The sequence below is a fragment of the Amblyraja radiata genome, chromosome 4, assembly GCF_010909765.2.
Source record: "Amblyraja radiata isolate CabotCenter1 chromosome 4, sAmbRad1.1.pri, whole genome shotgun sequence".
Taxonomy (NCBI): domain Eukaryota; kingdom Metazoa; phylum Chordata; class Chondrichthyes; order Rajiformes; family Rajidae; genus Amblyraja; species Amblyraja radiata.
In genome coordinates this window covers 35,707,686-35,722,680 of record NC_045959.1, presented here as the reverse complement: position 1 = coordinate 35,722,680, position 14,995 = coordinate 35,707,686, and the positions used below count along the sequence as shown (strand labels likewise).

The following is a 14,995-nucleotide window of genomic DNA, read 5'->3' as shown; positions in this document are numbered from 1 at the left end:
TTTTTCAGCATGTTGAAAAATTTGCGGCGACCATAATGAGGCCGCGACTAGTTCCCAAAATGCCCAAAATCCTCACGACCTTGAAGGCGACTACCCAGCAACCACCTAAGAACATGTGCGAACATGGTGACAGCATAGTCGCCAAAAGTCACCTAAGTGGGACAGGCCCATTATTACTTCCTCGGGTGAGCTTAACTTTTATAGACAATAGACAATAGACAATAGGTGCAGGAGTAGGCCATTCGGCCCTTCGAGCCAGCACCACCATTCAATGTGATCATGGCTGATGATCCCCAATCAGTAACTCGTTCCTGCCTTTTCCCCATATCCCCTGACTCCGCTATCTTTAAGAGCCCTATCCAGCTCTCTTTTGAAAGCATCCAGAGAAACTGCATCCACCGCCCTCTGAGGCAGAGATTTTCACAGACTCACAACTCTCTGTGAGAAAAAGTGTTTCCTCGTCTCCGTTCTAAATGGCTTACCCCTTATTCATAAACTGTGGCCCCTGGTTCTGGACTCCCTCAACATCAAGAACATGTTTCCTGCCTCCAGCGTGCCCAAACCCTTAACAATCTTATATGTTTCAATAAGATATCCTCTCATCCTTATAAACTCCAGAGTGTAAAAGCCCAGCTGCTTCATTCTCTCAGCATATGACAGTCCCGCCATCCCGGGAATTTACCTTGTAAACCTACGCTGCACTCCTTCAATAGCAAGAATGGCCTTCCTCAAATTAGGGGACCAAAACTGCACACAATACCGCAGGTGTGGTCTCACTAAGGCTCTGTACAACTGCAGAAGGACCTCTTTGCTCCTATTCTCGACTCCTCTTGTTATAAAGGCCAACATGCCATTCGCTTTCTTCACTGCCTGCTGTACCTGCATGCTTACTTTCATAGACTGATGAACAAGGACCCCCAGGTCCCGCTGTACTTCCCCTTTTCCCAACTTGACGCCATTTAGATAGTACATTTCATTAGATTCATAAGGTCCAACGACTTATGTCATGCTAAAATTAAAGGTATATACTTTCAAATAAACCAAAACCTCTTCTGAAAGGATGGCTTCGTGGCTAACAATTAATTGGCTCATGGCATAAGCTGGATGTATGACATAAATGATACAAGCATAATACTCACAGATGCAAATTGGTACATTTGCTGACCACTGATTGTTGTCTTTACAAAGAAGAGATTTTTCTCCAATCAGTTCAAATCCAGATTGACACTGAAATCTCAAAATATTCCCATTGGTAAATTCATCTGTATCTCTTAAGCCATATAATGGGGTCCCAGGATCACCACAACTCTCCTCGTCAATTTCTGTGAAAGAAATGTAGCAAATTTATCAACTGTTAATTTCTAAATCCTTTTCTTAAGTTTCATTTTTGCAAAATTGAGGCATCATTTCAGAGGGGCATTCACAACTGGCCCTGCATACCCCCTTTAAACCGTCCCCTCTCACCTTAAAGCTATGGCCTCTAGCACTTGATTTTTATCCTTTCTGGGAAAAAGGTTCTGACTGTCTACTGTATCTATGCCCTAATTTTTACATCCTTCTATCAGGTCTCCATGCAACCTCTGGTGTTCCAGAGAAAACAATCCAAGTCTATCCTCTGCACCCTTTTCAATAGCTTCACATCCTTCCTGTACTGGGGCGACCAGAACCATATGCAGTATTCCAATTGCAGCCTAACCAAGGTCCAACAAAGCTGCATCATGATATGGTGACCCTTCTCCTCAATGCTTCGACCTATGCTGGAAGGTATATGTCTGGATGTTGGATAAAAAGGCAGAGTGCTTAGAATTGGTTGAGATATTGAAAGAGATTGGGATAAGTTTTTTGTGGAACCCAAGGATGTTTTCTGTTTGATCTTACCAAAAAGGAGGATATCAGTGTGATATACAAAAAAAGCCATAATTACAGAGAGCTCCAGAGATATTGGTATTGGAGGAGAAGGATTTTATGGCTGCATTTTGACAGAATTGAACCACACAACAATGGAGACATTGGAGAAAAATGCTGTAGTTAAGCTTGTTACAGATTGTATCTGTTAAGGAAGTAGAAGGAAGAACATATGCTATTCCACAATCAAGTAGGATATCGCTTGTATTAGAAGGAAAAAAAACTACTTTTGAACTGTTTCAAGGTGAGAGGTCCAACCAGAGTTAGTCAAGCATATGAACATTGAGGGTGAAAAAGGCAGCAATGCATTCAAGGGGGAAAAAAGAACATGCAAATTAAGTAGTAGCTTGCAAGGGCAGAGGGTCAAGGCTTGTTTTTTTATTGGAAAGACAGTTGATCCGGGAAGATTTGAAGAGGGTGGGTGGAAGCAACTGAGCCAAGAAAAAACCCCATACATTTTCAGTATATAATTATTGTTTAAACTATTTATTTTCCTAGTGCCATTGCCAGTGATGGTCAATAATCACATTACAGTAGCTTGGATGATGACACATAATTTTATGATTGGTAATCGCATTTAAGCAACTCGACCATTATTATACAGGCATCTATCAGAGAAGAAGACTTTGCCAATGTCTTACACAGCGGACTAAATGTGTTTGTCTATCCGTTCCCCCCTGTCATAAGCTGACTCTTTAATAAGCAATTGTTCCTTAATTACTGAAAAACTGACTATCTAATCTTACAGTTTTTAAACCTGATTTATCACAATCTTTGGTGCAACACATTGTTGACCGAATCCCTACTAATATGGAAAGTAGTCATCGCTTAAGAACAATCGAAAGTTTTATAAACCAAATCCTCTTCATTGGTCATTCTGCTTCATGTAGTATTAGCTGGTAACAAATACAAACAAAAAGATGATATAGAAAGCTAACAGTAATTTCACAAACTCCAACTTCTTATGAATGATGCATCAGAAGCCATCATTGGGCTACCAGCCACAATGCTAATTCTTGGACCCATGCTCTCTTTAAGTGAATTTCTTCATTGGAAGCAGACGATCAGTGAACTTAACATCCAAAGAAAAGTTTTGCAACTTTATTGTCTGCTAACTCAGGACAGAAAATAATTAGTCATCATTCCTTTCTTATTTCTGCAAATTATTGTGCCAGAATATTCAGATGTACAGCTTCCTCGTCCATGTAACAGCTTTCTTCTGATGTTAAAGAAGGAACTGCGGATGCTGGAAAATCGAAGGTAGACAAAAATGCTGGAGAAACTCAGCGGGTGAGGCAGCATCTATGGAGCAAAGGAAATAGGCAACGTTTCTGGTCGAAACCCTTCTTCAGACTGGAATCCCATGGTCATTTTGTGTTAGAACTTCACCCATTCAGCCAATCTTCATTCAGTCATGAAAATCTCAAGAATGTTCAAATAGGGTTATTTTCATCTAAATAAGACAATATGAATTATTTCTTGCTACTGGGGTATTCAAGTCAGTTTTTCGTCCTCCACGGGCATGACATGAATAATTGATAAAAGCAACAAATTAAGAAAATCTAGGGCCAAACACCCTATAACAAAGGAATTTTAACAATAATTAAGGTTAATCCTAAATTTAGCTGAAATAAAACATAGGAATACTGAGGTTGATCAGTGCCTACTGATGGGTGCCTAAATCTTCAAATATTAATGAGTTCATATTCATGTTAAGGCTTTCCTTCCATTAATTTATCAGTGCCAAGTGAACAAAAAATTGGGTCCTCTGTAGCTGGATCAGGGCTTTATAGATTGTTGACGACAATAAGATCACCCATAAAGTGGAGATCAGATTGCAACAGCGATAGGATGGGGAATACATCCCTTTATGGATTTGTATTCACTCCTCAGGGTTGGCATTGCTGACCAGGGCAGCATTTAATGGTGATCCCCAAAAGGTGATGGCAGATAAATCCTGAAGGCATAATTGGGGATGACAGTGGTGTAAATGATCCTTGGGTTTCAGATATACGGCTGATTAAGATAAGCCTTTGGCCAAATGTAACCACCAGCCGAGCTTTGATTGTGAGGGTTTCAATAATGGCAAATGACCAAATGTCAAGGAGTAAAGCTTAGTCTTTTTCTTGCTGGAGATGGTCCTTGCCTGCACTTGAATCGTGCAAATATTACCACCCATGTGTCAAGCCTTGAATTAAATCTGAGACAAGTTGCACGCATAAATTATCTGAGCAGCAACTATTACTTTCTATGGTGTACGTGTTATTCAAAAGGAATTTGAACCCATTTGGCACCTGTCCTTTCCAACATCACAGTACTTTTTGAAATGTCTGGTTGTTTTGTATTTTAACAGTTATACAGAACACCGATTGTCTCCAAGTAGGAACTGACAAATGAAAGATGTTTCCTTACATTAGAATTATAAGAATGACAGTCATCTTCACCACTGTTCTCTAGAATTCAATAATTGACTTCCAGAACAGCTGCAAAGATAATTTCAACACTCAATGTGCCTTATATTTTCAAACATAAATTTCCAAAATGCTCTTACTGCTCTTATTTTTAAGGTTCTGTGTGCTCTTTGTGCATGTGTGCATGCACACGTGCGTGTGTGTGTGTGTGTGTGTGTGTGTGTGTGCATGTATGCATGTTTATGAATATTGAACTATTGTAAAGATAGATAATTCAATTAAATATCCAATGCTATCTGTTTTGTTCTAATGTTCCGTTAGCATCAGTTGACTTTGTTCTTCTTCCAGGTCAGGAACTGACATTTTTAGATTAAACGCTGGCCTTCTGCCATTTCTGAAGGGACTACAGTTTTTGAGAATGAATAAACCATAAGGTTTATTTTAACTGCATTGTATTGTTACGTGATGCATGTGGAGAAGGTATGGACCCATGACGATCTTTGCTGAATTTATGTTCAAATTCCTAGAGAACAATTAAGGTGGAGGATCAGTCCTCCTGTTTTAAAATGGTGCTGTGATGACTGCTGTCGAAGAATCAGAGAACAGAGGAAGCGAATCAGTCCATTGTGTCTCTGGCAACTCTTAGAAATACCTATTAAATTCTTTCCACTCTTCTGCACTTTACACACACTTGTTGAACTGTTTGTATCTACTGCCTTGTGGAAATTATACCTGAAGTCTATGTGCCACATTTGTATGAAAATTATGCCTTAAGAAGTTGCTCTCACCATTACTTATACATGTATACATTACTTGTATTTGGCAAAGAGACACTTGCATTAATTGCCTGCAGGAGGTGGGATGAGTACATCTTCTGCCCAAAAATGCAATTGATAATATCAAAAAGACACAAAGCACTGGAGTATCTCTGGAGAACATGGACTGGTAACCTTTTGGATCAAGGCCCATCTTCAGACTGAAGAAGGGTCTCGACCCAAAACGGCGCCAATCCACGTTCCCCAGAGACCCTGCCTGAGATGCTAAGTTGCTCCAGTACTTTGTATCCTTTTGTGTTTTAACCAGCATCTGTAGTTGTAATTTACTTTACCAAGACACTCACCAAAACAGACGCATGATTTGATTTACCATATTTCCCGGTAAATCAGGGAAATATGAAAAAGGCAGGTAAATTTTTGTGCCTTATTTTTGGGTGTAAAATAGCAGCTTCATTGCCGGGAAATACAGTAATCGCTTTTCTAGTGTAACCTTTATCAATTCAAGCAATTTGGAATATATACAAAACACTAACAGGCATTTAGCTCTGCAGAGATGATTAAGATACATTTTCAGCAAATTTGAAAGATTGAGTTTGTTCAGGGAGACAATGGGGAGCACCATTATTCAGGAGCCATTCTCACGAACGATCCAGTACACTGCACCAAAACATTTTGTGGGATGTCCACTGGTCCAGCAGCTTTACTTAAATTGAACGTTGGAATTTATTCATGGCAGGATGGGGAGTAACTCGTTAGAGGCTACAGAATACAAGGAACCATTCCCGTAGATGTTCACCTTAAATCATTAATGTAATATTTCTGGAATGGAATGGAATGGAAGACATTCTTGGAAATGTTCAGCAGGTCAGGCAGCATCTATGAAGAGAATTGATGTTTCAGATCAATGAGCCCCCATGAGATCTTTAATTGAGAAGAGGTGGAAAGGACAAAAATCCGAAAAGAATTAAGGGACACAGAGAGCCAGTGATGGGATGGATTCTGAACAAGTGAGTTGATGGGTGACTGGTATTTAGATCAGGGAAAGTAAAGGCAATTCAAATCCCATACATTCTGACCTTATTTTTGAATACATTGGTTTCCTAGCACTTGCTGAAAAACCGCAAAGCAGAGTAGAATTGTTTTCTCCCACAGTGCTGGTTGAAGAGGTCAAGACTATGGTTCTGATGCAAGCTGAAGATGTAATTACAGCATCACAAAAAAACTCCCATTATAAGATGTAAACAAGCTCAGTCTGACTATACACTGCTGAAGTTAACTGTCTGATATTCTCTTGAGCTTGTAGAGGAATTCCTACCAAGAAATTCTTCACCAAGGATCTACCCTAACAAGTCTTAAAAATCCTCTCTCATGTTCTGTTTTTCATCTCTCCACTGCTATATTTATTGTCCCCTCAGGCAAAAAAAAATTGAATTGTCTTTCAACGTGCCAAGTACCAGAACTAAAAGCATTCCATCCTTTTTCACAAATTGCCATTTAAACATTATAAAGTGTCAACTACAAACCTGCCGAGCAAATGAAAGAACATAAACTGCAACTGAGATGCTGCAATTGCCAAGAATAGCATGTCACCAATTTGAAAAACTTAACAAACACAGCAGGAAAGAACTCTGAATTTTTGCTCAGATGAAATTAAAGGAACCACATTTCTGGGCCATCCAAACAAACATTGATCTAACTCATCAGATGGTTCACAGGTACGCAGCAGTTGACTACAACCACAATTTCCTGCTTGATCTTGTCAGTGTATCCATTATTAATGATAAGGAGCCCATGGGGAGAAAAAGATTGCTGGAAGGATTGGAAGGAGAAAACTTGAAAGTCTCTGTTTCTCCAGTGAAACAGTGTCCCACTGTATGTCTTGCGGCTGGTACATCATATCTACTGAAATATTCCAGTCTCCAAGAAAACAAATAGTGATTACTGGGCAATCGATACATAAGAAGCTGCCAAGTGCCCTGAAGATAGTGGCAATGCTTAGAATAGCTCTGCTTATGTGAGAGAAGGGCTGACATGTCAGAGGGTCAGTTTGGTTATTATTTTCAACAGCTTGTTGATAGACATCATAGTGGGCCTTTTACCAGCCAACATAAACATACTGGTAAAAGGCACCGACAAACAATGAATCATTGACTTCATGGTGTAATCGTACATTAAAATTTTGAAAATCCGACACAAAATGCTTGACATTTCCATAATACAGAATAAAGAGGGTTGACAGATGCAGGAAGATAGATGTATAGGATAGAACTGCAGGTTCTGGTTTAAATCAAAAATACTCCACAAAATGCTGGAGTAACTCAGCGGGTCAGGCAGCATCTCTGGATAGAAGGAATGGGTGACATTTCGGGTCGAGACCCTTCTTCAGACTGTCTGAAAAAGACTGTCACCCATTCCTTCTCTCCAGAGATGCTACCTGTCCCACTGAGTTATTCCAGCATTCTGTGTCTATACAGGAAGAAAGATCTTTTCCCTGGAGACATCTGGCTACAAATATCTGCATTATTCTATTCTGACCGCCATTATGAATCTTGATTTTCATAACCAGGTGTTGCCAACCATTTGCAATGTGGGGACCATGTATAAATGTTTGCATTGGAAGATATGATGAATTTGCAAGAAAGAAACAAGAAATATCATAAGAACAATAAAATATATTCATCAGGTGATTTTCACAAAATTATATTCTGTTCACATCTCCTCGAGACCTTTGGTTCTTTCATTTATTTGTTTGATCTTGCATTATCCCCATTCAGTCACGGAACTTCCCTTGTACTCTCTTTCCCAATTGCCCAGTCCCTGGATTTTATAATTGATAACAATTTCAACTATTTCCAGATGTGATAATAACCAGCAATCTGAAATGCTAACTCAGCGGGACAGGCAGCTTCTCTGGAGAGAAGGAATGGGTGACGTTTCGGGTCGAGACCCTCTTCAGACTGATTTTCAAGGATGTTACCATGGTGGACAAATTATTATGCGAAGAGGCCGAGACTGTTCTTGAACAAAAGAGACTGAAGAGTTGTCTGATGTATTTGAGTTTAACCCTAAAATGTAAGGCAGATAACTTGGGGTTAATGTTATTATAGTCATTAAAGGAACATGGTTGTGGGATGAGAAGGACTGACAGCTCAATGTTCTGGAGTATTGTGATGGAGGTGAAGGTAAGAGAAGGGGGGGGGGTGTTGCGATTATGATTACGGAGAACAATACAGCAGACCTTAGAGAAGATATTCCAGAAGGAATAGTCCAGTGACGTTACATGAGTAAAAGTGAAATGAGAAGGGGGTGATCACTTTGGTGGGATTGTACTCTAGGCCATCAAATAGTGAGAATTAGAGCACTGTTCACTGTGGGAATGGAGGGATATTGCAGATAGGTGTAGGTGTACTAGAGTTGTGATAGTACGTGATATTAACTTTGCTAATATTGACGAGGGTGGCCAGAGAGCTGAGGGGTCAGATGGGGCAGAATTTGTTCAGCATCTTCAGGAATATTTTCTCAAGCAATATGTAGATGGTGGTAGTGGGGAAGGGGGCTACACTCGACATCCTATAGGGAAACGAGGCTGGGCAATCGGCTGTTCAGATTAGTGGTCATAATCCGAAAAAGTTACCAAATAATCATGCAAAAAAATAGGACTGGTCAACAAGTTCAAGTCCAAAGATGAGGCAAAGCCAATACTGATAATATTACACAGTAACTTGCTGAATTGATTGGGAGGGGTTATTAGCAGGGAAGGTACATGTGACAACTAGGAATGGTCAACATATTACTGTTAATATGACGGGTGAATCTGGCAGGATTAGTGAAATCGATGTTTAGTTGATGTGGCATCATGATGCTCTGGTCAGGAAAATGGAGGAGGCATATGTTGGGTATAGGCAGCTGGAGCATGCAACCCCTTTGAGCAGTATAAGGCATGCAGGAGTACACTTAAGAAGGAAATTAGGAGGTCCAAAAAGGAACATGATACATCCTTGGCAGATAGAGAAGAATCTTAAAGGATTCTATGTATATTAAGTATAATGGTAACTAGGTCCCCATCAGCATGAGTGTAGTTGTCTCTGTGTGGAGCCACAGGAGATAGGTGAGGTCTCAAATTAATGATTTTCATTGGTATTTACTGTGGAGAAGTTTGAGGAAGATAGTGAGTTCGGGAAAGAGAACATTGATGTCCTGAAATATAATGATATTACAAAAGAGGTGCTAGAATATAAAGGTGGATAAGATCCCATGGCTTGATGAAATGTATCTGAGGATGCAGTGCGAGGAAAGAAAATAAGTTGCTGGCCCCCGAGATGATTGTGCCTTTCTTAGCCATGGGTGTGATACCGCAGGACTGGAGGGTGGTTAATGCTGTGCATTTATTTAAGAAGGATTGCAAGGACAAGTCAGAGGACTATGGGCAGATTAGCTTAAAATCAGTGGTGGAAATGTTACTGGAGGGGACCATGAGAGACATGCAAACAAGACTCGCTCATATAATGATCTTGGTCAGCATGGATGGACAAGTTGGGCCAAAGGGTTTGTTTCGATGCTGCATAACCCATTGACACAAATAGACTAAGTAATCTACCTTAAACCTGGATACCCGAGTCCTGTGGGACAAATCAATGTGTTGGATTTGGGGCAAACTTGATGTGAAGGAATGTCTCAGATGGTCTCGGGTCAGGTTGAACCGGGCCATTGTCATTTGGGCTTGCAACGGATTCATGGTGGCCCTGGTTTGCTTATGTCTGGATTGGCTACGTTCCCATTGGCCATGGCCATGCTGAGGTCCATCTCTTTCACAAGTTAAGTTATAGGAGTAGAATTAGGCCATCGAGTCTACTCCGCCAATCAATCATGGCTGATCTCTGCCTCCTGATCCCATTTTCCTGCCTTCTCCTCATAACACTTGACACCCATTCTAATCAAGAATTTGTCTATCTCTGACTTAAAAATATTAGTGATTTGGCCTCCTGACTTTCAGATTTGTAGAGGTCGGTTCTGGATTAAGTCAACTTTTGGTTTGAATAGTGGCCATGTTGAATATTAATTTATTAACCAAACAGGGCAAAATTAAGCTATACTTACCTGGCTTGTGAAAGCAAGTGCTAATAGCCTGGCTAGTGCTATTTTAGTTTAGTTCAGTTTAGTTTATTGTCACATGTACCGAGGTACAGTGAAAATCTTTTGTTGCGTGCTAACCAGTCAGTGGAAAGACAATACATGATTACAATCGATTCATGTACAGTGTGTAGATACATAATAAGGGAATAACGTTTAGTGCAAGGTAATGCTATCAAAGTCCGATCAAGGATAGTCTGAGGATCATCAAAGAGGTAGATAGTAGTTCAGCACTGCTCTGATGGATTGGCTGTCCAGTTAAACTGCACTTTCTGTTAATCAGTTCAATTGACTCCTTTGTGTCTGGATGTTGAGGTGGTTATGCTAAATAATTGATGGATGACACTCAAGCATCTACTTTGTATCAGAAATGAAATCTCATGAATCAGGCATATCTGCTGAGAATGACAAAAAAGAAAAACACAGTGACCTTTCAACCTAGCCTGAATAATCTCATCTCAGCTGATGGGAACTGGAATCTATTTTAAACATTAACAAATGTGATTTTTAAATTATTACTTGCAATGTTCAAAGATGAAGGCAATTCCTTGACAAAGACCTGAAGATTATATTTTATCACCTGAATAATTAATTACATATAAGTAGTAGGCCCCCCTCAGTCATGACTGACCATAGGTGATGCATCCTCATCGGATGCAAGCCTGGGTGATGTCATATGGAGGACAGGCTGTTGCCCATGCAGCACGTCCCCCCTCTCCACGTCGCTGATCGATCCAAAGGAGCAGCAGGGCCGTTACAGTTTGGCACCAGCGCCATCGCAGGAGCTGCCAGGGCGAGATTGTAGACAACGACGAACTGCTTTAGGGGCTCCGACTCTGGATTTTTTTGAGGTTTACTCCTGGAGCCTTTTCCATGACTGGATATGGCCACAAGGCAGTGGAGGTTTTAAATCAGAGTTTTCCCTCTCCGAGATGGACTGCCTTCCCAGGCTGATGAGCTTCATCTGCCGAGACTCGTGGGGACGGGAGCATGCAGGTCTATATCACCTGCCAACTGCCCATATAGCATATATATATATATATATAGCATATATATAGCATATAGCATATATATAGCATATATATATATATATGTATATATATATATATTGAACACTAGTCAGCCAGGTGACCGATACTCGTAGCCACAATACATCTTGTCAGTTGTGTATCTCGCACTATCTGCATCTCTGCCATGATGCTCCCTGGAGGCAGAACAGACTGTAAACGATGACAGGTTCACAGGCAGAGTAAAGTAACGCTGTGCCCTTGTCCATCCTAATGGCCTTCTGACTGCTCACGCTGGCAAAGGCCTTTTCATTGGTCTCTCTGCCCCAAAGCCCAGAAAATTCTCCCGGACTCAAAGCGCAAGAATAATATTCACACTTGAAACAGTGGATGATTCCCAACCTAGGGTCAGTCATAAGTTCTGAGCTCCACACAATTCACAACTTGGAAGAAGTCGCCTGTGGGATAGTTGATAGGATGGCTTTCATTTTGCAAATTTCATTGATTTGGGGGAAGTTCCATGAGACTGAGAAAGAATAAAAACCCTTTATTCGGAAAGGAAGAGAGATAAAAAGCAGGACATATCTGTCATCAGGAAACTTGAGAAGCTATTATGAAAGAGTTTATAGTGGGGCATTAGGTAAAATTCTAATTAATCAGGCAACGCCAATGTACCTTTGTGAAAGGAAAATCACGTTTGATCAATTTATCAGAGTGCTTTGCTTTGGAGAAGTATAATTGCTGTGGATAAAAGGGAACCTCTAAATATATTATCATCATTACATCTTCAGACAAAGCATCGACTAAAAGGTTATGATGGATAATAAAAGTTTACTGCATAGGAATTAACATTTTTTTCATGGCCAGAAGACTGGATGGATAACAAAAAGCAGAGAGTAAGCACGAATGAATCTTTCTCGATTAGCAAAATGTGGCAGATGGATGCTGGGACTGAAACCATATATAATTTATAAAATTAACCTGGATAAGAGTATGGAGACTCATGGAACCTCAGGTGCGGGTTTACAAAATGAAAACGCAAAGTTGAAGTAACTCAATGGGTCGGGCAGCATCTCCAGCGGACATGGATTTTCTCTGGATTGCCAGATGTGGAGGGGAGACCTGATAGAAGTATATACAATTATGAGAAGCACGGACAGGGTAGACAATCAGAACCTTTCATCCAGGATGACTATTGAAAATGAGAGGGCGTGACTTTAATATAAAGCAAAGTTTAAAGGAGATGAATTGAGCAGGTTGATTTATAGAAGAGGTAGTGGGTGAGGAAGATAAGATAGTGGCATTTAAGACACTTTCAGATAGGTGTATGGCTATGCGGAGGAATGGTGGGTTATGGATTTTATGCAGGCAGATGAAATTTGCCCTTGGTATCTTGTTCAACGCAGATATTGTGGGCTGAAGGGGCCGTTTCAGTGATGTACTGCTCAATGTCCTATGTCACCATACAGATAATGAAGGTGAGATTATAATCAGATCAGCCCCGATACTGCAGTATATGGCAGCGTTTGATTGAGAGGCCAAGTGATCATTTCTCCTCCTTTGAACATTTGTACATTCCTATTCTTGACTTCCTTGCCACTCTACACAGCTGTGGAAGTCAAGAATGTGCTGCCTCAAGCACTGTGGCTAGTCAACCATTCCCCGTGGACCTGCCAGCTGGCCATTAGCCTGTTCCAGCTCTGACACCCGTTATTCTCTTGCCAATAATGCTGAAAAAATAATTATGAGAATTTCTTTTTATGAATATCCATCTGGCCAATCTAAGAATGAGATATTCCGATAAGTGCTGCTCCTTTGACATTGAGTGGGATATTTCCAAAGTGCAAGTGGACATAAACTGACTACGGTGAATGAACAAACCCTTTGGAAAAATATGTGCAGTCAATGAATCAAATGCAAACATGGAACCCTTTAAAAATCACCAGGTAACCTCTGAATGCAATGAGATTTCTTTAAATGTTACGACTGTTCCTGGGCTGCCAAATCTGCATTATCAGGAGATGAATAGAAATTAAATAGAAAGGCATTATGGAGATCACATTATTAATTCTTGAATTTGAATTAATTTTGAAGATAGCTACAGTTTTTTTATGCAGTGGTAGTCAAAGTTGCCACCTGAACATTTTCATGCATATGTGAAAGTTGGCATAAAAATTCACTCTATTGTGTAAATGACAAGCTTTTAGTTGAATTAATTGGAATGTAAGGTGAGACATCTGAAACAGGTAATGGCTTTGACCTTCAATTTAATTTTTAATGCCTACTGCTTGCGTAACAAAATATACGAGGGTTATTCACGAAAATGGAGAATATCCTCTCTGGTTTATCAGATTTCTCTCAGTTAGTCGGATTGTAGGCTTTGAGGTAAATGACTTTGAATTCAAGTCCCATGTCAGAAACTTTGTCAGGAAAAAAATAGGACTAGCTCTTGCATGGTTTAAGTTTTAATATTTGAAATGAGTTTTAAACAAAATCCTTTCCATCAGCAACTGGGTCTTTCATGAGATTCACACTGAAGTCTGAAGTCTGGTCACGAACTGAAACTGTTAGAGTTAGATATAGCTCTTAGGGCTAAGGGAATCAAGAGATATGGCGAGAAAGCATGAACAGGGTAGTGATTTTACTTCGGAGTCACGTGAGTGACTACGTGAAGAACCCGTCCAGCACGCATGAAACAGCGATGAACGGGAGTACAGGCGCTCCTGCTACAAGTTTAAAAAGACGGACCGTCAGGTAAGTACTTACTATGAGGTCGTAATTTACATACCTTGTTCTGCTTTGTGCACTCCAGAAAAATGAGTAAAGCACTGTGTTAGCTACCAAACAATTGTTTGAAACCTTGGGATTTGTCTTACATCCAGATAAATCTAAGTTGACGCCATCCACAACTATGGACTATCTGGGATTCACAATTAACTCTGTCCACATGCCTATAACATTGCCAAAAGATAAATCAGCAGAATTGGCACAGACGTGTAACAATTTAATGGTTAGCAATCGACCAACCATCCGACAAGTGGCAAGAGTAATTGGCAAAATAATAGCAGCATTTCCAGCTACACAATTTGGACCTTTGCACTGTCAAAACTTACAAAGAGCAAAAGTGCAGGCGTTAAAACGACATGCAGTTCACTTTGACCGAACCATGAAATTATCCATTGAAGCAATATCAGAGTTACAATGGTGGATAGAGAACATTTGGCATAGTTCCAGTCATATCATCATCAATAACCCAACGTTAACTATACAAACAGATGCCAGTGCTCAAGGCTGGGGAGCAACTAATACCATATCCAGCACAGGTGGTAGATGGACTAACCTAGAATCATCTTTACTACAGACACTGGGCATAAATTATTTGGAAATGTTGGGTGCATTTTATGGTTTAAAAGCATATTCTACAAATATGCGCCACTTGCATGTTCGTTTACAGATTGATAATATCACGGTGGTGGCCTATATTAACCATATGGGCGGGATAAAATAGATATCATGTGACAATTTGGTCAACATAATCTGGCAATGGTGTGTCGATAGACATATTTGGCTCTCAGCAACTTACCTACCAGGTAAGCTAAATACAGTGGCAGACACCAGGTCACACAAGTTCAATGATAACACGGAATGGATGTTAAATCCTAAAGTATTTGCTGAAATTACAAAGCAATATGGCACACCAGATATCGATCTCTTTGCATCCCGACTAAATCACCAGGTACCAATGTATGTCGCTTGGGAACCAGAC

At 40.2% G+C, this 14,995-nt stretch overlaps 1 protein-coding gene across 1 annotated transcript in view; it reads right to left on the bottom strand.

The window, feature by feature from the left end:
• csmd3 (CUB and Sushi multiple domains 3) overlaps positions 1 to 14,995 on the bottom strand; it is a 751,933-nt gene that overhangs the window by 527,755 nt on the left and 209,183 nt on the right. The window contains 1 exon segment of the mRNA XM_033020379.1: positions 1,140 to 1,322. Coding sequence (XP_032876270.1) covers positions 1,140 to 1,322 — 183 coding nt within the window.